At 42.8% G+C, this 24,147-nt stretch overlaps 1 protein-coding gene across 1 annotated transcript; it reads left to right on the top strand.

Annotated features, from left to right (window-relative positions):
* Positions 1-1,991: 1,991 nt before the first annotated feature.
* Positions 1,992-24,147, top strand: LOC135512239 (rho guanine nucleotide exchange factor 33-like). The gene is made up of 15 exons (XM_064934048.1): positions 1,992-2,116; positions 3,031-3,074; positions 5,430-5,594; positions 6,436-6,557; positions 6,646-6,779; positions 7,122-7,244; positions 10,911-11,037; positions 13,749-13,881; positions 18,365-18,472; positions 18,932-19,027; positions 21,079-21,263; positions 21,548-21,643; positions 21,753-22,548; positions 22,805-22,941; positions 23,131-24,147. Exons 1-15 carry the CDS (start codon positions 2,095-2,097, stop codon positions 23,240-23,242), a joined length of 2,400 nt encoding a protein of 799 aa, XP_064790120.1. The 5' UTR covers positions 1,992-2,094; the 3' UTR covers positions 23,243-24,147.

The raw sequence follows: 24,147 nt of genomic DNA, 5'->3' as shown, positions 1-24,147 counted from the left end.
AGTAATGTCTTTGACATTTTACTTTTTTTTTACCCCTCTGACTAAACAAGCAGAGGTCAGAGCATCGCCTGGCCTTGTCCATTTGTTGTTCACAGATGTTGGTCCTTCCCCCTCCAACCCAAAGCTAGCCTAGAGTGCTGGGGGTGGTTTTGTATGGTTGGAGGTAGCATGGCGCATGTACTGCATCACCCAACCAGCATATCAGATCGGTGGAGAATATTCTAATATGCGTATTAGGGTAGTACAGCACTCCACAAACACACAAAGAATCAGAACATTGTTCACAGGAAGGCCTTGATTTGTGGGAATAGTATGCTCTTCATTGAAACACACATCCTTTTGTTGAGCATCTGAACTAGCTTTTCATCCCCAGTGGACCTGTTCTGCAGCCTTCCAAGCACAAGGCCAGAACTTGTGACACTGGTAATAAGGCTATGCTAAATAACGAGAGGCAACACACACAACTTCCTGTTTTCTTGGAAGACCGCAAGCTGTGGAAGGAGTGATCAGTTCTGAGATTTGAGAAACTGTGCCCGCTGGCATCATAAGGCACGTAGTCCTCTCCTGCAGTCAATGACCAAAAGTGCCGTTATTAATATTTTTTGTAATTACATAATAACGTTTTTTTTTTACTGACGGAAATCCTGTGATTCTATGTCAAACAGTTGTTATATTTCAGTCTTCTCTGATGTAAATAAAGTTTAATATTGGGATGCAAACTCCCAATTGAATGCATTTCAACTCCATCTGAAGTGGAACAGGTGTCTTTAAAAAAAAAAAAGAGGCCCATAATCATGTATGTGAGGTGTGTCAATTTGTTTAAGACAAGCTCCCGAGTGGCGCAGTGGTCTAAAGCACTGCATCTGAGGTGTCACTATAGTCCCTGGTTTGATTCCACGCTGTATCACATCCGGATGTGATTGGGAGTCCCATAGGGCTTTGCACAATTTCCCCAGCATCGTCCGGGTTTGGCCGTGGTAGGCTGTCATTGTAAATAATAATTTGTTCTTAATTGACTTGCCTAGTTAAATTAAATATCTATTTTTAAAATACTACCAAGAATCACCGTGTGACCCTGATTTAGCCTACTGCAGTAAAAGGCTAATCACACTGACCCACTCACACAACGCTGACAGAATATAATGTATTACATTTGTACAGTACTTTTCATTATACAGAATCTCAATTTTAAAAAATAAACAAGAAGAAATGGACACAACTAGACAGGGCAACTGACACAGAACACAGCTGACGGGACAAGGAGCACAGCTATCAACAAGCCTTTCTAAAGAGAAAGAGGCTGAAAGCCTGATTCCCCCAAGGAGCTGAACTTGGTCCTGGGGGCATGGAGGAGTGTAATGCCATCACTATATACAGTATTAACATTAACCCTACTAGAGTCTGATACCAATAACACACTCATTCATAGAGACCCACACAGTTTTAAAAAAACATTGGGGAAATGTGAATCCTTGTGTGTATCAGTGAATCCAAAACACATACCCACTATACAGTAGAAACACTGTACAAACATGGCGATGTAAAAATATACTACAGCCTACTTAATTGTGTGCATAACACACAACACACTGAAGCACATCACACATCACTGTTTCTAACAGTAACATGCAGACACAGTCATCAAGTAAACTTGGCCAAATAGTGTATGGAATCACATAGAAAATGTACAATGACTAAAATGGCATCATATCCTGACTACCTTTTGCATGTCACCCGCCTGAGCTGACCAGATCCTGTGTCACAGTTCTGTTTGATCTGTTCTATGAAATTGGGCATTCATGTTAAGGGGAAAATCGAATCAGCTGTCCAATTGTCTCCTCATGAAGGAGTGTCAAAAGCCCTCAAGCTCTACCCCTCTCTTCCATCGCTCTCCCTCTCTCTGTCTGCCCTCTCCCACCATCATTCCACTTACTGTACACAAGGGCCCTTTTTGTGTGGAGGATCATCAGACTCACATGGTTTAGAGCGAGGGTTCGGCAGGACAGTGTTCAGAGGAGGACAGAACAGAGGAGTGCCTTGAACACTAAAACTACACAACCCTGTTTGTGGTCTAGGTAGGTGGGCACAGGAACTATGGAAAACAGCAAGACAGAAGGTAAATTCTGGTTCTATAATCAAGATGGTGATGGTTTTGTGTTTTTATGATTTGTTGGTAGTCACATAGTTTATAGAGATGCTACAGTAAAGAAAAATAATTGTACTGTTGATGTGGAATATGTTTGGTGTGCTGTGCGTAACAGATTGTTTTATGTGTTTGAACTGGTTACATGGACAAATACGCTTTTTATGAAACCTGTTGTTGATGGACAGTTATTGGAAAAATATTGAAACAAAGTTGGTATGCTTGAATTTCTCATTCAATGTTCTTCGGCATTACATGACTATCTGACTATCCAATGTCTTAAGAACTGGTTAAGTGGCGAAACTCTGACGCATGACACAACCATTGGAAGACTTCAAATTTGGTCCAAATTAGTTGTCTTGAATTATCTTTTACATTGTTATTTTTTTTTCAGGAAATTTGCTATACATGTATTCCTGTTCAGAATATGTCATTCCAGCACAAGCTCAAATGCAAAATGTATGATAAGCAGACATTTAAAATTACCTTTAAATGCTGCTCGCTGATTGGACATTTGGCATTTGAACAGAAACAGATTGAGTTCAGTAGGGTATTTACACTATGGTACAACTGTTTGATGACACAAGCCTTGTCTACCTTAACATTACATGTAGAATTTCAGTGTTTGGGTAACTTGTAAGGGCTTACTCTTACATTATTTACTGTGCATAGGCTGCAAAATGAGACATTGTGTTGGACATCCCACATGACTATATGATTTGTCTTTATCATAGTCTATTTTGTTCTTTATCTCCAAATAATGGTTTGTGTATAATTGGCAGCTGTGTCTGAGTAACTGAGGATTTTCTCCATAGTGATGTGTGAGTGACAGGGAGATACAGTAAATCCATATTGATGTGTGATTAACTGATGGCCTTGACTTCTAGAACAAAACCAGGAAATGGAAGAGGCCAACCTTGAGATTTTTCAGGTAACCAGCTCTATAGTCAGTCCCTTTGCAAGAGACACACTGCCAGAGAAATGGGAATAGCCTCGGCTACAGCCTGTCTCTAATCGTATTATATGTAAATGCACGTAAATGGACTGGCATACAGCATGTACTAACAAAATGCTACAGATATGTAAAATATCGTAACAGTACAGCTGTAAGGTACAATATAATACACAGACGTGGTTGTACTGCTGTAAGGTACTGTATGTGTTGCGTATGTACTGTATTGTTATGCACTCTAAAGTAGTGAGCAGAGGCAGGGTATTGCACAGCAACACAGAGATAACATCTGTACATCTGTAAAGAAGGACAGCTGCCCTAATGAATCTGCAGCCTGATGGCTTTCACATGACCGTATCCACAGAGTAGAGGAGTGAAGAGAAGATGACTGGGGCTGGCAGCAGCCTGAACCCCTGTCTGTTCACATGAGCTGATTCACTTATCTCTGCAGACTAAATTCAATAACCCAACATCCTAAGAACGGCAGCTACACCAAAGGAGAGAAAAAAGGGAATCACTGCTGGCATATAACAGAAGGGGAAAAAGAGAAATTGGGACACTCCAAACGACAACAACAATGAAAAAGATAACGAGGATAATGTGACTCAGTGGAGAGCGTTGTAGGAAACAAACCCTGTGGCAAAATGAGCTGTGACCTAGCTGACCTCTGATACACTCTTAGAAAAAAGGATTTTTGGACTGTCCCCATACGAGAACCCTCTAGAGCAGGGGTGTCAAAGTCAAATGGACGGAGGGCCAAATAAAAAATTTAGCTACAAGCCGAGGGCCGGACTGTTCGAATGTTCATTGAAAAATTTTTAAATGACGCATATAGTCTAGTGAACCTAATTGAACCTACTGAAAACCTAACAAATATATTCCAATATGATCAGATAAATAAAGCAATATTTTCTTATGGCTCTGTCAGTAATCTTTAATTTTCAACAGACACAAAAGACAAATTTCCTTTATATAAAAATCCCCATAACATGAACATTAAATGAAAGAAACCGGTATTCAAGGCACCATCAGTAGCCTATATTTTCTATTTTAGCAAAAGTGGGCTAAATTTACTTCAAAGAAAAAAACAATAATAGCAATTTTCTATCATCCACTCAACTGAAATATTTTTAAAATATAATTGGATTGAAATACAATAAAATAAATAAACTGGTCTACTCTCTCGGCAATGGTGTTTCTGCTCAGACTCACATTTAAAAAGAGTTGCCTTTTTTCTGGGCAAACTTCGTCACAAACTTTAATCATGCAGTTTTTGATGAAATCCCCCTCCGTAAATGGCCGGGCTGATTTAGCGATCTCTTCTGCCAAAATAAAACTGGCCTTGACAGCAGCCTGGCCTTGTGATTTGGCTTTTTTGAACAGAGCCTGTCGAGATTTGAGGCCTCGTTTTAATTCCTCTGCCTTTTGTAGCCTTTGTTCCATGTCCATATTCTTGTTTTTGTCCGCGTGTTTCGTTTCATAATGTCGTCTCAGATTATACTCTTTCAGTACCGCCACACTTTCTCCACACAGAAGACACACAGGTTTTCCAGCTACCTCCGTGAACATATACTCCGACTCCCACCTTGTTTGAAACCCCGGTTCTCAGTGTCCACCTTCCGTTTTGCCATTTTTGATGGGTATCTGAAAGTTAATTTTACTGTGATGCTGACGACTGCTGTGCCAATAAATATTGAAATGAAGCAGCCTACTGCTCGGTGCGTCACCGTTGCATTGTGGGAAATGTAGTATTGGTGCGTGTAAAAGATCTGCGGGCTGCCGGCTTGCTGCGGTCTGCGGGCCGGTTCTAATAATAAATCAAGATCATCCCAGGGGCCGTAAAAAACCTTCTCGCGGGCCGGATGTGGCCCGCGGGCCTTGACTCTGACATATGTGCTCTAGAGCATTGGTCCAGTAACCGAAAGATCGCTAGTTCTAATCCCCAAGTCGACATGGTAAAAAAAAACTGTCCATGTGCCCTTGAGCAAGGCACTTAACCATATTTGCTCCAGGGACACTGTTGATAATTTCAGATCCTGGCCGTGACTCCATTCTCCGAGGGTGTCTCAGGGAAAAAAATATTTCCGATTCACGCATGCGTATTAATACACACTTGTACATTTGTAAAGTAGGACAAATATAAGCGCCCACAAAATTATTACTACTATGGTTAAAACAGCTAAGTCATTTATTCACCCACACATATGGAACCAATGTAGCATTTCACAGTTATGTTCTGGACATTTTGGAGCCATTAGCAATGTCACAAACAATCATATCACTGTAGTAACGGTTGTTACATCCTGACTGCTAACCTCTGACCTGGTGCTCCAGCTGCAGTCCTTGGTGGCAGAGCTGCGTACGTTGCTGCAGGGGGTGTTACAGGACATGGCTGCGCTGCAGCAGAGGGACAGCAGTCTGGAAGAGAGGGCACAGGCACACCAGAGAGACCTGGATGACAGGATCATGGGAATCAGGAACTCCCTCAACACTTTTAAGGTACCGTACTCCCCACATGACTTGACGGATCCTCACTGATATCTGAAACCAAAAAATGTGACTGTTTGTCATTCTGCTCATACCATACAAGTGGACTACAGTAAAACCAATGACAGTTTCTAGCAATTCAAGCAGGATGCTTAACACACAAAAACGGTTTTGCAGTATGTAGCTATCTGGTACATGGTACATGTGAATGTACATTGTGAATGTAGCTAGATATCATAGTGATGTGATTGTGCTATACACAGTGGCCAATTTATTAGATACACCCATTTACTACCGGGTTAGACCCCCTTTGCCTCCAGAACAACCTGAATTATTTGGGGCATGGAAACATTGCTCAATTGGTATAAAGGGACCTAACGTGTGCCAGGAAAACATTCCCCACACCATTACACCACCGCCACCAGCCTGTACTGTTGACACCAGGCAGGCTGGGGCAATGGACTCATGCTGCTTGCCGTACTGCGCATCACTTGCATGATTCTTGCCATTCCCCTTTGACCTCTCTTATCAATGAGCTATTTTCGCTCACAGGACTGCATCTGACTGGATGTTTTTTGTTTGTCGCGCCAATCTTGGTAAACCCTAGATACTGTCGTGTGTGAAAACGCCTGGCACCGACAATCATACCACGCAAAAAAGTTGAGAGTTCACTCATTTCGCCCATTCTAACATTCAATTGAACAGTGACTAAATGCCTTGATGCCTGTCTGCCTGCTTTATATAGCAAGCCAAAGCCATGTGACTCACTGTCTGTAGGAGCGAAACCATTTTTGTGAACGGGGTGGTGTACCTAATAAACTGGCCACTGAGTGTATGTCCTGGTTGTGTTTAGGAGGACCTGAGCAGTGCTCTAACCCAGATCAAAGAGGTTAGCAGCAGACAGAAAGAGCTACAGGATGGCCTGGAGTTCCTCCAATCAGAGACCGGCAGAGAGATCCGGCCCATTCAACAGAGGTATGTGACACACATGTAGCATGCACAAACATTCACACAAATACTTTCTTCATCTGAAATGAACTCACCATCCCCTTGATTTTGTCAGAAAAAGCTCCAAAGGGGACTGCCATGGGGAGGGCCATGAGTGTCTCTCCAACCAGACAGAGCTCAACGTCATCCAGCATTACTTTGCCAGCCTGCCCAGCATCTCTCCACACAGGAGCATAGCCTCGACACAGAGTGAGTTATACCTCTGAGGGACAGACAGAATCCATAGCAGATCCTGTCTGTGTGTCATCGATGTACTGACTAGCTGGTCCTTACCCATTGGGCACAGACGTCAATTCAATGTATATTCCACGTTGGCTCAACGTAATTTCATTGAAATGACGTGGAAAACATTGCTTCAACCACTGTGTGCCCAGTGGGTTAGGGGTAGCCATTGAACATACTTGCTTTAGCTGAATCAAATACCCGGCGGCTGTATAGGGACATTACAGCACATGAAATCAATCAGAGACCGCGGAATCGCATTGACAATGCTTGTGTTTTCTCCCTGTGTATGTACTGTGTGTGGTGCAGCCTCTAACTCAGAGCAGGAGTCAGCCAGTGGCCTGCCCCAGAGGGGTCAGTCTAAGTCTCCAGTGTGGACAGAATCGAAAGAGAGCCGGAACGACACGGATGCACAGAGTGCCTCAGAAAACAGTGAGGCACATCACCACTGACATTACACACAGTGACTTATTCCCTTGTTACATTACAGAGCCCTACATTAAATGTTTTTGTAGTCAATAGACTTATTCCCATTTAATAGGTCACAGCTGTGTAAAAAGAACACTTATTTTTATTAACCTTCATTCCAGTGGTGGCCTGAGAACAACAATTCAAACAATGTGAGCCACACATTCAGGAATGATCACTACAAAATTACAGTTACACATTTCAAATAAATTACATTACATTCAAAAAGGGTAGTAGAAACGAATATATACAATCAATCAAATAATCAATATATATATATATGCCCCACAGTTCACTTTAAAACTAGATTCTTTGGTCCCGAAAGGGGAATATATATATTATCAGAGCCCTAAATTCCCCTTTCGGGACCAAATAAAATCTAGTTTTAAAGTGAACTGTGGGGCATAGTAACTGAAAGCAGTCTTCCCTAATGCAGAGGAGATCAGTGGAACTTCTAGTACCAACCAGTCTTGAGAGCGAGTATTATGCTTCATCGATTTCCAGTTTAGAAGTGAGGTGAGGTAGTATGGGAGTTTATGAAGAAGTGTTTTATATATTAATCATAGCGATGTTGGGCCCTTCTGCTAGTCAGAGACACCCAGCCAACAGAACTACAGTATATACAGTTGAAGTCGGAAGTTTACATACACCTTAGCCAAATACATTTAAACTCAGTTTTTCACAATTCCTGACATTTAATCATAGTAAAAATTCCCTGTCTTAGGTCAGTTTGGATCACCACTTTATTTTAAGAATGTGAAATGTCAGAATAATAGTAGAGAGAATGATTTATTTCAGCTTTTATTTATTTTATCACATTCCCAGTGGGACAGAAGTTTACATACACTCAATTAGTATTTGGTAGCATTGCCTTTAATTGTTTAACTTGGGTCAAATGTTTCAGGTAGCCCTCCACAAGCTTCCCACAATAAGTTGGGTGAATTTTGGCCCATTCCTCCTGACAGAGCTGGTGTAACGGAGTCAGGTTTGTAGGCCTCCTTGCTCGCACATGCTTTTTCAGTTCTGCCCACAAATTTTCTATCGGATTGAGGTCAGGGCTTTGTGATGGCCACTCCAAAATCTTGACTTTGTTGTCCTTAAGCCATTATGCCACAACTTTGGAAGAATGCTTGGGGTCATTGTCCATTTGGAAGACCCATTTGAGACCAAGCTTTAACTTCCTGACTGATGTCTTGAGATGTTGCTTCAATATATCCACATAATTTTCCTGCCTCATGGTGCCATCTATTTTGTGAAGTGCACCAGTCCCTCAAGCTGCAAAGCACCCCCAAAACATGATGAAACCACTACCATGCTTAACAATTGGGATGGTGTTCTTCGGCTTGCAAGCCTCCCCCTTTTTCCTGCAAACATAACGATGGTCATTATGGCCAAACAGTTCTATTTTTGTTTCATCAGACCAGAGGACATTTCTCCAAAATGTACGATCTTTGTCCCCATGTGCAGTTGCAAACCGTAGTCTGGCATTTTTATGGCGGTTTTGGAGCAGCGGCTTCTTCCTTGCTGAGCGGGTTTTCAGGTTATGTCAATATAGGACTTGTTTTACTTTGGATATAGATACTTTTGTTCCCGTTTCCTCCAGCATCTTCACAAGGTCCTTGGCTGTTGTTATGGGATTGATTTGCACTTTTTGCACCAAAGTACGTTCATCTCTAGGAAGCATCTCCTTCCTGAGCTGCATGGTCCCATGGTGTTTATACTTGTGTACTATTTTTTGTACAGATGAACTCGGTACCTTCAGGCATTTGGAAATTGCTCCCAAGGATGTACCAGACTTGTCTTTTGATTTTCCCATGATGTCAAGCAAAGAGGCACTGAGTTTGAAGGTTGGCCTTGAAATACATCCACAGTTACACCTCCAATTGACTCAAATGATGTCAATTAGCCAGAAGCTTCTAAAGCCATGACATAATTTTCTGGAATATTCCAAGCTGTTTAAAGGCACAGTCAACTTAGTGTATGTAAACTTCTGACCCACTGGAATTGTGATCAAACAATATAGATAGCCCGGTTAGCCAATGTGCGGGAGCACTAGTTGGTTGGGCCAATTGAGGTAGTATGTACATGAATGTATAATTAAAGTGACTATGCATATATGATCAAGAGAGAGTAGCAGCAGCATAATAGAGGGGTTGGGGTATGGGCACACAATTCAAATAGTCATTTGATTACCTGTTCAGGAGTCTTATGGCTTGGGGGTAAAAACTGTTGAGAAGACTTTTTGTCCTAGACTTGGCACTCCGGTACCGCTTGCCATGCGGAAGTAGAGAGAACAGTCTATGACTGGGGTGGCTGGGGTCTTTGACAATTTTTAGGGCCTTTTAGGGCCTTCCTCTGACAATGCCTGGTGTAGAGGTCCTGGATGGCAGGCAGCTTAGACCCAGTGTTGTACTGGGCCTGCCTTGCGGTCAGAGGCCGAGCAACTGCCGTACCAGGCAGTGATGCATACCTCTCAATGTTGCAGCTGTCAAACATTTTGAGGATCTCAGGACCCATGACAAATCTTTTTAGTTTCTTGAGGGGGAATAGGCTTTGTCGTGCCCTCTTCACAACTGTCTTGGTGTGTTTGGACCATTCTAGTTTGTTGGTGATGTGGACACCAAGGAATTTGAAGCTCTCAACCTACTCCACTACAGCCCGTCGATGAGAATGGGGGCGTGCTCGGTCCTCCTTTTCCTGTAGTCCACAATCATCTCCTTAGTCTTGGTTACGTTGAGGGATAGGTTGATATTCTGGCACCACCCGGCCAGGTCTTTGACCTCCTCCCTGTAGGTTGTCTCGTTGTTTTCGGTTGTGTCATCTGCAAACTCAATGATGTTGTTGGAGTCGTGCCTGGCCATGCAGGCGTGGGTCAACAGGGAGTGCAGGAGGGGACTGAGCACGCACCCCTGGGTGACTCCAGTGTTGAGAATCAGTGTGGCAGATGTGTTGCTACCTACCCTCACCACCTGGGGGCGGCCTGTCAGGAAGTCCATGATCTGGTTGCAGAGGGAGGTGTTTAGTCCCAGGATCCTTAGCTTAGTGATGAGCTTTGAGGGTACTATGGTATTGAACGCTGAGCTATAGTTAATGAATAGCATTCTCACATAGGTGTTCCTTTTGTCCAAGTGGGAAAGGGCAGTGTGGAGTGTAATAGAGATTGCATCATCTGTGGATCTGCTAAGGCGCTATGCAAATTAGAATGGGACAAGGGTTTCTGGGATAATGGTGTTGATGTGAGCCATTACCAGCCTTTCAAAGCACATCATGGCTATGGACATGAGTGCTACGCGTCTGTAGTCATTTAGGCAGGTTGCCTTTGTTTTCTTGGGCACAGGGACTATGGTGGAAGAAGATTACAGTGAATACACTGATACATTGAATTACAATTGAAATAATCTGTTTGTTAACAATTGTTGGAAAACTGACTTGTGTCATGCACAAAGTAGATGTCCTAACTGACTTTCCAAAACTATAGATTTTTAACAAGAAATTTGTGGAGTGGTTGAAAAACAGGTTTTAATGACTCCAACCTAAGTGTATGTAAACTGACTTCAACTGAAAGTCAGTGTGTTGCTTCTTTTGCACGTTGTGTGTGTGTGTGTGCGTGTGTGTGTGTGTGTGTGTCAGATAAGAGGCAGATGGCTGCCCTGGAGCTGTTGGAGTCAGAGAGGGTGTATGTGTCATACCTGTCTCTCCTGCTGAAAGCCAACATCACCTTCAACAGCACAGAGGACCTCCACACCAAAGACAAACGGTACTGTACCACTGACGGTTATTATTTACACATTTATGTGAGATGTACAGTGCCTTGCAAAAGTATTCATCCCCCTTGGCGTTTTTCCTATTTTGTTTTATTACAACTTGTAATTTAAATGGATTTTTATTTGGATTTCATGTAATGGACATACAGAAAATAATCCAAATTTGTAAAGTGAAATTTAAAAAATAACAAAAAAATTACCCAAAATAAAAAGCGGAAAAGTGGTTTGTGCTGATTATGTATTCACCCCCTTTCCTGTGCAGCCCCTAAATAAGATCTAGTGCAAGCAATTACCTTCAGAAGTCACATAATTAGCTAAATAAAGTCCGCCTGTGTGCAATCTAAGTGCCACATGATCTCAGTATATATATACACCTGTTCTGAAAGGCCCCAGAGTCTGCAACACCACTAAGCAAGGGGCACCACCAAGCAAGCGGTACTATGAAGTCCAAGGAGCTCTACAAACAGGTCAGGGACAGAGTTGTGGTGTCACGGTCGTCATAATGAGGAGATCAAAGCGCAGCGTGATAAGCGTACATAACTCTTTTAATGAAAAGAAGGAACACTGAACAAACTATACAAAACGAAACGCTATATGACTAGTGCAAACAGGCAACTAAACATAGAATAACAACCCACAAACTATCCAAGGAATATGGCTACCTAAATATGGTCCCCAATCAGAGACAACGATAAACAGCTGCCTCTGATTGAGAACCAATCTCGGCAACCATGGACGTAAAAACACCTAGACTAGGAAAACCCCATAAACATACAAAAAACCCTAGACAATACAAAAACTACACAAACCAGCCTTGTCACACCTTGACCTAACCAAATAATAAAGAAAAAAAAGATAACTAAGGTCAGGGCGTGTCATGTGGAGAAGTACAGGTCAGGGTTGAGTTATAAAAAAATATCAGAAACTTTGAACATCCCACAGAGCACCATTAAATCCATGATTAAAAAATGGAAAGAATATGGCACAACAACAAACCTGCCAAGAGAGGGCTGCACACCAAAACTCATGGACCAGGCATGGAGGGCATTAATCAGAGAGGCAACAAAGAGATCAATGATAACCCTGAAGGAGCTGCAAAGCTACACAGTGGAGATTGGAGTATCTGTCCATAGGACAGATAAAGCCGTACACTCCACAGATCGGGGCGTTACGGAGGATAGGCCAGAAAAAAACAAGCGAACACGTTTGGTGTTCTCCAAAATGCATGTGGGAGACTCTCAAAACACATGGAAGAAGGTACTCTGGTCAGATGAGACTAAAATGTAGATTTTTTGCCATCAAGGAAAACACTATGTCTGGCACAAACCCAATACCTGTCATCACCCCAGAACACCATTCCCACAGTGAAGCATGGTGGTGGCAGCATCAGACTGTGGTGATGTTTTTCATCGGCAGGGACTGGGAAACTGGTCAGAATTGAAGGAATGATGGATGGCGCTAAATACAGGGAAATTCTTGAGGGATACCTGTTTCAGTCTTCCAGAGATTTGAGACTGGGACAGAGGTTCACCTTCCAGCAGGACAATGACCCTAAGCATACTGCTAAAGCAACACTCGAGTGGTTTAAGGGGAAACATTTAAATGTCTTGGAATGGCCTAGTCAAAGCCCAGACCTCTATCCAATTGAGAATCTGTGGTATGACGTAAAGATTGCTGTACACCAGTGGAACCCATTCAACTTGAAGGAGCTAGAGCAGTTTTTCCTTGAAGAATGGGCAAAAACTCCAGTGGCTAGATGTGCCCATCTTATAGAGACATACCCCAAGAGACTTGCAGCTGTAATTGCTACAAAAGTTGACTCTACAAAGTATTAACTTTTGGGTGGTGAAGTTATGCACACTCAAGTTTTCTGGGTTTTCGGTCTTAATTCTCGTTTGTTTCACAATAAAAAATATTTTGCATCTTCAAAGTGGTAGGCATGTTGTGTAAATCAAATGATAAACCCCCAATAATCCATGTTCCAGGTTGTAAGGCAACACAATAGGAAAAATGCCAAGGGGGGTGAATACTTTCACAAGCCACTGTAGTATCCACACTGTGGCTGAACTGTTTTGTTATAGTTCACAGCAACAGGGCCAATGGACCACTATTACATAAATATAGGCTTTGTAGGAACCAATTCAATTAGGTTTGTACATTTGTCGCACGAGGCCAGTGCTTTAAGGTTCAGGGTTAGGGTTTAATAGTGCACTATGACTCGTTGAAGCAAATTAAATTTTAACTGTTGTTCTCAACATTGACCTTGGTAGAACCCTTAGGTTCGGGTTCATAAACAATGAATGATAGATTACTGCTGCAAAATATAAAATACTGCTGTGAAACATGCTATTTACTGTCAGCATGCTATGACTGTTACTTACAGTGCAATTACTATTACTAGCCTACTCCCATTATTATAATAACAACTTTCACTGGTCCATTTACCTCAGTATTCTGTCTGCTAACACCATCATGTTTAAATGCATCTTCCAATTCCATCATTTAAATTCTGTTGTCTCCTTTGTCTCTTTCTGTAGTTAAATACATCTGTTTCCCTCTCTCTTTCATCCATCCAGCCTTCATATCTTTTCACATTTCTCCAGTTCTGTTTGAGCTTTTATCAACCACTCTTCTGAACCTCTCTCTCCTCACAGTGTAATGTGGTGTGATGTGTTTTATATCCATCTCCTTTGTCTCTCTCCAGGCCATTCCCCAGTTCTCTACGTTTCCTCATCCAGCAACACCTGGAGCTGCTTCACACCCTGCAGGAGAGGGTGCTCAAGCGCCAGTGGCAGGGCATCATGGGAGATGTATTCATGAGGCTCACCAGCAAAGAGGTATTCATTTTTTCACAGCCACCAATGACCTATGAAGTCATGGAAAGGGTTTAACCTGGACCAGGTAAACTGACCTAGAGAAACTCAGGGCTCTACTCTAGTGATTGTGCCATAGTTTGGCTGCAAACTACATTACCACTCACATACAGTATCCAGTCTATTAGGTGCTTATTGTATTAGGACCAATGTGATTTAAGTGGGTGGGACTGATTGAACAAGGGAAATTAATTGATTGGTGGCGTTAGCAGTTAGGGCCCCCAGAGGAGACTGTCCAGGGGAAAGGCTATGACTCAGACCTGGCGCTAAGATAAAGTGACTATGGGGGGGCAGCTGAAATCGGTGAGGCGGCACAATTTTGGGGGGTTCTTGCATTGGAATTATATTGAATTCTGCTTATGTCACACTAAACATAAAGTGCCAAGACTCTGAGACTATTGATTGAGTGCTTGAGTGGCAGGTTTGGCGCTTAATCTGTAGCCTATCACCCCTGCACTGTATCAGCACAATGGACAGCGCCTTACACACTAAAGTACGTGCCAAACTCATTCCATGGAGGGCCGAGCATCTGCCGGTTTTTGCTCCTCTCTTGCACTTGGTTTATGAATTAAGGTCACTAATTAGTAAGGAACGCCCCTCAACGGTTGTCTAGTTTTAAATTGAAAGGAAACACTAGCAGACACTTGGCCCTCCGAGGAATGAGTTTGACACCACTGCACTCAAGCAAGTACATATTGGTCATGAATACAGGCTACAAGATAGATAAGGTAATTCACCTATTACAAACAGCCTATGTGAATGCAGCCGTACACACTGCTGTCTTACCAAAATAATGCAAACTAAATGCTGAAAGTACTGGCCTAGTCATTTATGCATAAAAACAAAAATACTGAATAGCAGTTTGCCTTAGAATACCGACAACTGTGAATGCAAACCGAATAAAACAGCGGTGCCAAGTAGTAGCGGTGCCAAAATATCAGATCAAAAAGGCATGACAATCTATATTTAGGCTAGTTACATTAACAGTAAACAAACACAGTAAACAAAAGGTGAATGGAGATTCAATTAACCAAAACATAGTCTACAGTCTACTACAGTGAGATGCAGCCTGGCTTGACAAACAAATAAGCCTACAGGCCCGCTTCAAACATGGAAAACCATGTCGCTCATGAGTACAGCAACACATTGTTATATGGCACAATACACTTCTGTAATTCAAATTTGACCCAAGTAATCAATTAAGCAATGCTAGCCTACCTTAAACATGTTTCCAATACATACAGTTCCATTTACAACCATGAAAACCAATAGTCTACCAAGAAATCCATAATAGAATGTATCTATTTCTATAATGAAACATACCGATATGTAGCAATACCCAGGGGCATCATTCAGCAGTAACCAAGTATTCCAGCCCTCTCAAGGGTGGCAGGTAGCCTAGCGGTCAAGATTGTCGTGCCAGTAACCAAAAGGTCACTGGTTCGAATCCCTGAGCTGGCAGGGTGGAGAAATCTGCAGTTCTGCTACGTGGTTCTAGGTTTTGTAGTCAGGTAGATAAGCGTTTCCAATGACATCAACCAATAAGTAGGCAATAATTGGTTGAAATCACACAATGCACACCAATGATGTCAAAACACAGAAACACACAGTTTTCACATACATTGATGTTGGGGTCATGCTGGAGATGATGAATATGAAGTTGAAGTATAAAAAATGTCCCTTTAACCCCCAACAACAACTGCGACCCTGGCGGCCGATGACAATTAAGGTAGCCCCCGCACCTCTCTGATTCAGAGGGGTTGGGTTAAATATGGAAGACACGTTTAGGTTGAATGCATTCAGCTGTGCAACTGACTAGTATCCCCTTTCCCTTTCTCATCACTGCTGAGATTGGCGGCTGCCTTGGTGGTTTGATGCTGCTGCTGCTCATTGCTGCTGCTCATTGCTGCCTTTCTCCTTCTTTGTTTGTGTACTTTGGCAAAGCCAATTTCTGATATCCATCGTGGCAGATTAGCTGGTTTGGCTAATAACACTAATGCTTTTTACAGCTAACTAGCTAAGAAGCTATCTAAACTCTGTTGTGGTGGGGCGTGAGGCAGAGATAAGTGAAGCAGCTTAAACTTCACCACGCCCTTATAAATCGAAATCAAACGTTACACATTTTTCACTGAGCCTGCCTCAGATGAGAAGTGTTTTTTCCCGCTTTTTATGGGAACCCAAAGGAGTCATACCTAACCATGGCCCCTCTACACACATTCTGTCCATTGTGCTGAAACAGTGCAGCGGAGATACACATTTTGTGCCTACCTTCATTTAATCATTTGTACTTTTTTGCCATTTTAATGTAGGGACACTAAACTAAAACTGAGGGGTCACAAGTTTCAACTAACGGGTCTAAGCCCCCTTTTTTTCCCATAGTGGACCCGTGCCCGCTGTGACACAGTGCATCTCCTCACCAATTACACCATCACATGTTGAGTCCTTAAAATTAATCACAAGATCACATCTGACACTCAGGAGAGACATGGGGATTGGGGAGAGAGGATAGATTTAGTCTCTGTCTATGTTCCAGATCATTTCTCTGTCTGTCTACACTCTAGTCTAGACTATGACTCTATCTACTGAGTTTCAATGACTGACTGACTGACTGTGTCTGTCTGTCTACACTCTAGTCTAGACTATGACCCTATCTACTGAGTTTCAATGACTGACTGACTGACTGTGTCTGTCTGTCTACACTCTAGTCTAGACTATGACCCTATCTACTGAGTTTCAATGACTGACTGACTGACTGACTGACTGACTGTGTCTGTCTGTCTGTAATTATCCATCTTGTCTGTCTGTCTACACTCTAGTCTAGACTATGACCCTATCTACAGTGCCTTGCAAAAGTATTCACCTCCCTTGGGGGTTATGCACACTCAAGATTTCATTTTTTTTGTCTTATCTCTTGTTTGTTTCACAATAAAAAATATTTTGCATCTTCAAAGTGGTAGGCATGTTGTGTAAATCCAATGATAAACCCCCCAAAAATCCATTTTAATTCCAGGTTGTAAGGCAACAAAATAGGAAAAATGCCAAAGGGGTGAATACTTTCGCAAGCCACTGTATTGAGTTTCAATTGCTGACTGACTGACTGTCTGTCTGTCTACACTCTATGACCCTATCTACTGAGTTTCAGTGACTGGCTGAATGTCTGTCTGTCTACACTCTATGACCCTATCTACTTGAGTTTCAGTGACTGGCTGAATGTCTGTCTGTCTACACTCTATGACCCTATCTACTGAGTTTCAGTGACTGAATGTCTGTCTGTCTACACTCTATGACCCTATCTACTGAGTTTCAGTGACTGGCTGGATGTCTGTCTACACTCTATGACCCTATCTACTGAGTTTCAGTGTCGTCTGTCTGTCTGTCTGTCTGTCTGTCTGTCTGTCTGTCTGTCTGTCTGTCTGTCTGTCTGTCTGTCTGTCTGTCTGTCTGTCTGTCTGTCTGTCTGTCTGTCTGTCTGTCTGTCTGTCTGTCTGTCTGTCTGTCTGTCTGTCTGTCTGTCTGTCTGTCTGTCTGTCTGTCTGTCTGTCTGTCTGTCTGTCTGTCTGTCTGTCTGTCTGTCTGTCTGTCTGTCTGTCTGTCTGTCTGTCTGTCTGTCTGTCTGTCTGTCTGTCTGTCTGTCTGTCTGTCTGTCTGTCTGTCTGTCTGTCTGTCTGTCTGTCTGTCTGTCTGTCTGTCTGTCTGTCTGTCTGTCTGTCTGTCTGTCTGTCTGTCTGTCTGTCTGTCTGTCTGTCTGTCTGTCTGTCTGTCTGTCTGTCTGTCTGTCTGTCTGTCTGTCTGTCTGTCTGTCTGTCTGTCTGTCTGTCTGTCTGTCTGTCTGTCTGTCTGTCTGTCTGTCTGTCTGTCTGTCTGTCTGTCTGTCTGTCTGTCTGTCTGTCTGTCTGTCTGTCTGTCTGTCTGTCTGTCTGTCTGTCTGTCTGTCTGTCTGTCTGTCTGTCTGTCTGTCTGTCTGTCTGTCTGTCTGTCTGTCTGTCTGTCTGTCTGTCTGTCTGTCTGTCTGTCTGTCTGTCTGTCTGTCTGTCTGTCTGTCTGTCTGTCTGTCTGTCTGTCTGTCTGTCTGTCTGTCTGTCTGTCTGTCTGTCTGTCTGTCTGTCTGTCTGTCTGTCTGTCTGTCTGTCTGTCTGTCTGTCTGTCTGTCTGTCTGTCTGTCTGTCTGTCTGTCTGTCTGTCTGTCTGTCTGTCTGTCTGTCTGTCTGTCTGTCTGTCTGTCTGTCTGTCTGTCTGTCTGTCTGTCTGTCTACACTCTATAACCCTATCTACTGAGTTTCAGTGACTGGCTGTCTGTCTGTCTACACTCTATGACCATATCTACTGAGTTTCAGTGACTGGCTGAATGTCTGCCTGTCTACACTCTATGACCCTATCTACTGAGTTTCAGAGACTGGCTGACTGTCTGTCTGTGTTTCTAATTCTCCATCTTGTCTGTCTTCAACAGAGTGATTTCCTGGACTTCTATGTGTCGTATCTGAAGGAGCTGCCTGAATGTCTGTCTGTGGTCAACATGTTGACCACCACCTCACTAAAAGCAGCCGGCCTGTTTGAGGTAAACAAAGAACGCTGAACAACCAGGCAGTATTGACCGCAAACATGGCCATGGGAAGATGTTTTGGGTTGGGGGTGTTATAGCTTGGGTTACTCTGCTCATACAGGAGTAATAAAGGCCTAGGATTTTTATTTGTATTTATTTCATATGCAGCACCCTCAGTATGTCCACAATCACTGCATAGAGATACCCACAGAGAACAACTCACAGTAGTGCCGTTATCTAGAAAGAAAGGGTCATTTCAGGAAATCCTGTTACGAATGATCGTTTCGTAAATCTCTGACATTTCGATGAACAAAGAGCACATGATGAACATACCTGAGTGAAGTTTTTTTTATGACATCTTATCCCCAGTCTTTATTACTCTGTAAACTTTTCCGGCAATTGATTTCACATGACTTCTGTGTAGACTTGTGCCAACTGACTGTCTCTTCTCTGATTGACTGTCTGATGTTCCAGGGTGACATCAACGGGGACGAGACGACACACCCCTCTCTCCACACTCTGCTTCTCCAGCCAGTGCAAAGGATCCCTGTGTACCTTCAGCTGCTGCAGGTCAGGCTCCATGACACTCACATCTGATACGTACAGTACACCACCAACACAACATAGGTATTTAGAAAAGAGAGTCGCCACCATCATAGTATGTTATCTCTAATCAGAGTGGTGGTGACTGTATAAACTGCTCAGGTTAGTGCCAGGTTCACATCCCAGCTAGCACATTTGATTGGTTGGAAGTTGTGGGAATGTATGTTGTTTTCATATTGGTTGTGGAACAAAGCTATATGTTTCCTGAGAACAGAAGTAAACATTTGGCTGCTCTGGTAATGTACATTTTTAGGTTGCAGGGAGGTTCTGAGAAGGTTTCACTCCGGTTCCCTGAAAGTTGAGGTTTTATTACCACTCTGATAATGGACATTATAGGTTATCTGAAGGTAATTAAATAATGTAAAACGTTCACTGAATGTATCAATAAGACTTTTAATAACACTGCTAGCTTATTTTGGGTTCACCTTTTTTGAACGCCAAGCACAGATACAATAGGATACATGGAAATGAATTTGCCTAGGCATTAATCATGCAAACAGTTATTTTGTTATTGTGACCAGTGGTGGAAAAACTATCTAATTGTCATACTTGAGTAAAAATAAAGATACCTGAACAAAAAATGACTCAAGTAAAAGTGAAAGTCACCCAGTAAAATACTACTTGAGTAAAAGTCTAAAGTATTTGGTTTTACATGTTCTTACGTATTAAAAGTTAATGTAATTGCTAAAATATACTTAAGTATAGATTTTGTTACAGATAGCGCAGGAATATTCCAACACTCAGGCATAATTTACAAACAAAGCATTTGTGTTTAGTGATTCTGACAGATCATAGGCAGTATGGATGATCATGGATGTTCTCTTGATAAGTGTATGAATTGGACCATTTTCCTGTCTCGCTAAGCATTCAAAATGTAACGTGTACTTTTGGGTGTCAGGGAAAATGTATGGAGTTAAAGTACATCGTTTTCTTTCGGAATATAGTGAAGTAAAAGTAGTCAAAAATATAAATAGTAAAATACAGATTCCTCACAAAACTACTTAAGTAGTACTTTAAAGTAGTTTTACACCACTGATTGTGACATGGCATCAGAAAGATTCAAACCTATGATCTTCTGTTCTCTATCCCTTCTGTTCTCTATCCCTAGTCCACTGAGCCACCAGGATGAAGCGAGCTGTTTTTTTTTCACATACATAGCTGTTAATTTTAGTCTGTTCAACAAACCAGGAAACAAGCACTCATTAAGATCAAGTTTCACCAATTAGTGGGTGCAGCCAACACACATGAACACACCTAACAAGATAGAGGACCGAGAGAGTTTTCCTGACCCTGAGAATGGAATGGAAATGTTTTTAAATAAAATCATTCATTTTTTCTGAACGTTACTAAAGTTTTCTTCATGTTCTTAGACCAGAATGTATATGTTTTTAAATAACATTCTTAGAACGTTTTCTGAACATTAAACATTTTCTTGTGGTTTTTCTGGAACATTTTCTTCATGTTCTGAGAATGGAATTTAGTTAATTGATGTCAATATGTAGAATTTAACTTTTTTGAACTGTCCCAGAATATTACCAAGAACTGACATAAAAGAGAACCATACATTCACTTAAGTTACTTTTTTTTGTAGTAAAAATATGACATTAAATAGAACCTAATAGGAACTTGTGTGGAATGTTCTGTGGAAGTACTGAAATTCCTACAGAAGAACATTGTTTCGTTTGCGGAACTATTTGAGAACATTACCGATATCAAACCAGTTGGAATACATTCCTAGAACATGACCAGAAATTAAATTAAATGTAACCATGTTTGAACTTTTAGGAAACATTGTGTTAAAGTAATTTAAATACCAAGATTTTTTTTTTCCTTAAAAATGTGCTGAGAATATTCAAAAGCCAAGCAACTATCCTGCACTATTTACAGAAAGTTGTGGGAATGTTTTATGCAAAATAACCACACTCTCACCAAGCTTTAAGAAACATATGTTTCTCAGAACGTTATGTACTAGCTGGGATAAGTCAATAGCATCCCTGTGTGACCTGTTTTGGTTTCAGACTCTGTTGAAGCAGACGGATGCAGAGCACCCTGACTACTACCTGCTGCTGGTGTGTATCCAGCAGGTCAGAGCCTTCACCACCCAGTACGCCCACCTACTGCAGCACAACAAAGAGCTGCTCCTGCACAACCGCAAAGAGCTCAAGAGGTCAGCTTCTGATCCAGGCTCAGATTTGGTGTTTTGGTAAGATTGTGCAGATGAGGACAGGATTCAGATGGACTGGTCTGAGGTCAATGAACTGTGATGATATACTTTACAGACAAATAAAGAAGAACTCTTTGTGAGGCTAATGCCACGTTTACGTGCTACTCGGAACTAGGAAACTCTGAAATGTCCAACTTGCTAACTGGTTGAACGCGGCACATGTATAACTACAACCAGTTAGCAAGTCGAAAATGTCAGTTTCCTAGTTCCAACTATCATGTGAATGAAGCACAAATATAGCTCCAACCTTGTTCTTGTTGCAGGTCAACTATGAAGCAGTTCTTCAAAAATGTGGACTGTGGTAACGTTATGCAAGCCAATGAGATGGGCTCCCCTTACCCCACCAGCAACGCAATACTGTGAGTTATGTTCTGACTACACTCAGCCATTAATATTAGCAGTCAGTCATTAATGCATTGATTAACTAACTCTCTGTCTCGCTGACAGCCTCTCCCTCTCCCCTCACAGAGAGCATGGCAACCAGGTGAAACGCAGCAAGCAGAGGCACCTGGAGCAGATCCAGTCTAGACGCTTCCTGGACTGGGAGAGCGAGGCTCACCACTCCGACTCCCCCATCCCATTTTTCTCCCCTGACACCAACCCTCGCCTCAAACCCCCAGGCCTGCAGAGTATCCCTGAGATGGGGTCATCAGAGCAGCTGCCCGGCAAACGGCTGACCCCGGGCTCAGCCCTGTCCGATGCTCAAGGTGAGTTCCTTCGCCCTGGGGACCCTCCAGGCTTGGAGGGGCTGTATGAGGATGCGGACTCGTCCCTCCACAACGTGTCCCTGTTCGACCACTACTCCAGTGCTTCGTCCGACTCTAGTATCGACATCGCCTTTGTGCGCTGCCCTAAGAGTCATCAGGCTGTTCGCGAGGTCTACAACAGAGGGGGCAGCCGGGGGAGCAGGTACAAGCTGCCTGGCCGGGGTTGCGTGTTGCCAGACGAGGCCCAAATGATGCAAGCTCACCACCACCGCCCCCTGCAGGCCGCTCAGTGTAAGAGCAAATCCCTGAACGGGTTGCAGCTGGACAGCACTGTGAGTGGGGACAGTGGCCCCGGACATCTGTCTGACCACCTGAGGGACCACGGGGCCCACCAACATGCCAAGCTAGAGAGGCAGTCCAGTAATAAATATCACCCACGCAGCAGCAAGGGCCAGAGCAGCAACAACAGCCCCATCAGTCCCCCGCAGCACAAAGCAGAGCCAGAAAGACAGATAGCAGCCACTGACAAGGAGCTGCATAACAACAACCACAACAAGGTGGGCATCATTGAGTGGCTGGATGGAGCCCACAGTTAACAAGCAGTGGGGTTGAGTTTATGAGAAGCCCTAAGACGGTTGTTCATTTTTAGATGGAAAAGGGGTGGGTCAGCCATAGAAATAAATGTGAGTGCTATGCACTGCTGGGAGGTGTGCGTGTCAATTTGGGGCCTATTTGTGACTAGTATGTACTGTGTATGTGATATTGTTATAGACCTCTGGGTGTCTGTATAACAAATATTACTCCTTTATGTAGGACTCTGGGAGCCCACCCTGGGGGGAGGAGCCAAGATGGAAGGCTGAGGCGAATTACCACACCCCCTTCAGTGAGAGGAGCCGGAAACAAGAGAAGGGAGGCTTCCGTAGCTCCTTCAAGAAGCTCTTCAAGAAAAAGTAAGATACACTGTATCTGCTGACCAAAATGTCACTTATCAGCAGCACTTTACACCACGATTCATTTGAAGTTGAATAAACAATGTTTGTCAAATACATGATGGAATGACTCAAGTAATGCTGTATGGGGTATCAAGTTTTTTCGGACTATTAGCGCTGCAGTAACCTCATATATACTGTGTCCTCTAGGTCGGGGGGAGGAGAGAAAGACAAGACAGAGAGCCAGAACTCTAGTGATCACGAGGCAGGCAAGACCCCAAGAGTCACCCACCTAGGCATCGAACGTGGGACTGCCGTGTGAAAAGTGTGACTAGCGTCACCAGCAGAGAAACACATTGCTCTGAGAAAGGCTTCAAATAGGTGCCAGTGAAATTCTAGGGGTATATAGACAGTGTACAAAGCATTAGGAACACCTGCTCTTTCCATGACAGACTGAGCAGGTGAACGCCATGATCCCTTATTGATGTCACTTGTTAAATCCACTTCAGTGTAGATGAAGGGGAGGAGACAGGTTAAATAAGGATTGTGTATGTGTGCCATTCAGAGAGTGAATGGGCAAGACAAAAGATCGAAGTGCCTTTGAATAGAGTATGGTAGTAGGTGCCAGGCGCTGAACTGCAGCGCTGGTGGTTTTTTCACACCCAAGTTTCCCATGTGTATCAAGAATGGTCCACCACTCAAAAGACATCCACTGTGGGAAGCATTGGAGTCAACATGGGTCAGCATCCCTGTGGAATGCTTCCAACACCTTGTCGAGCCCATGCCCTGGCAAATTAAGACGATGTTTTGAGGGCAAAATGGGGCCCACCCAATATTAAGGTGTTCCTAATGTTTTGTACACTGTGTACAGTGCAATACAATCTATGTATATAAAACATGCTGGAAGACCAACAGACATTGACCTACTGTAAAAATGCTGTATAGGTTTCTTCATTTTTAAGTTAGTAGTTTCCAATTTGAGATCTCTTCAATATCCATGGAGAAAATATATTTTGCATACAGTATACTCATTAACAGAAAACAATGTGCCATCAAGAAAATCTCTATCCCCAAATCAAAATAGAATGTAAATTGTGACAAGACGTAAATTAAACAATAAGTCTGTTGTAATCAATATTTGTTATACCTCGTCATAACCAAAGAATGTCTGAAAACGACCACACAAAGTGGCTGCTTAACCGTTCTTCCCTTTGAAAAATGTGCAAC

Source organism: Oncorhynchus masou, chromosome 24 (assembly GCF_036934945.1).
Source record: "Oncorhynchus masou masou isolate Uvic2021 chromosome 24, UVic_Omas_1.1, whole genome shotgun sequence".
Lineage (NCBI taxonomy): Eukaryota > Metazoa > Chordata > Actinopteri > Salmoniformes > Salmonidae > Oncorhynchus > Oncorhynchus masou.
The sequence above is the reverse complement of the archived record's forward strand: the minus strand, read 5'-3'. Positions and strand labels throughout refer to the sequence as shown.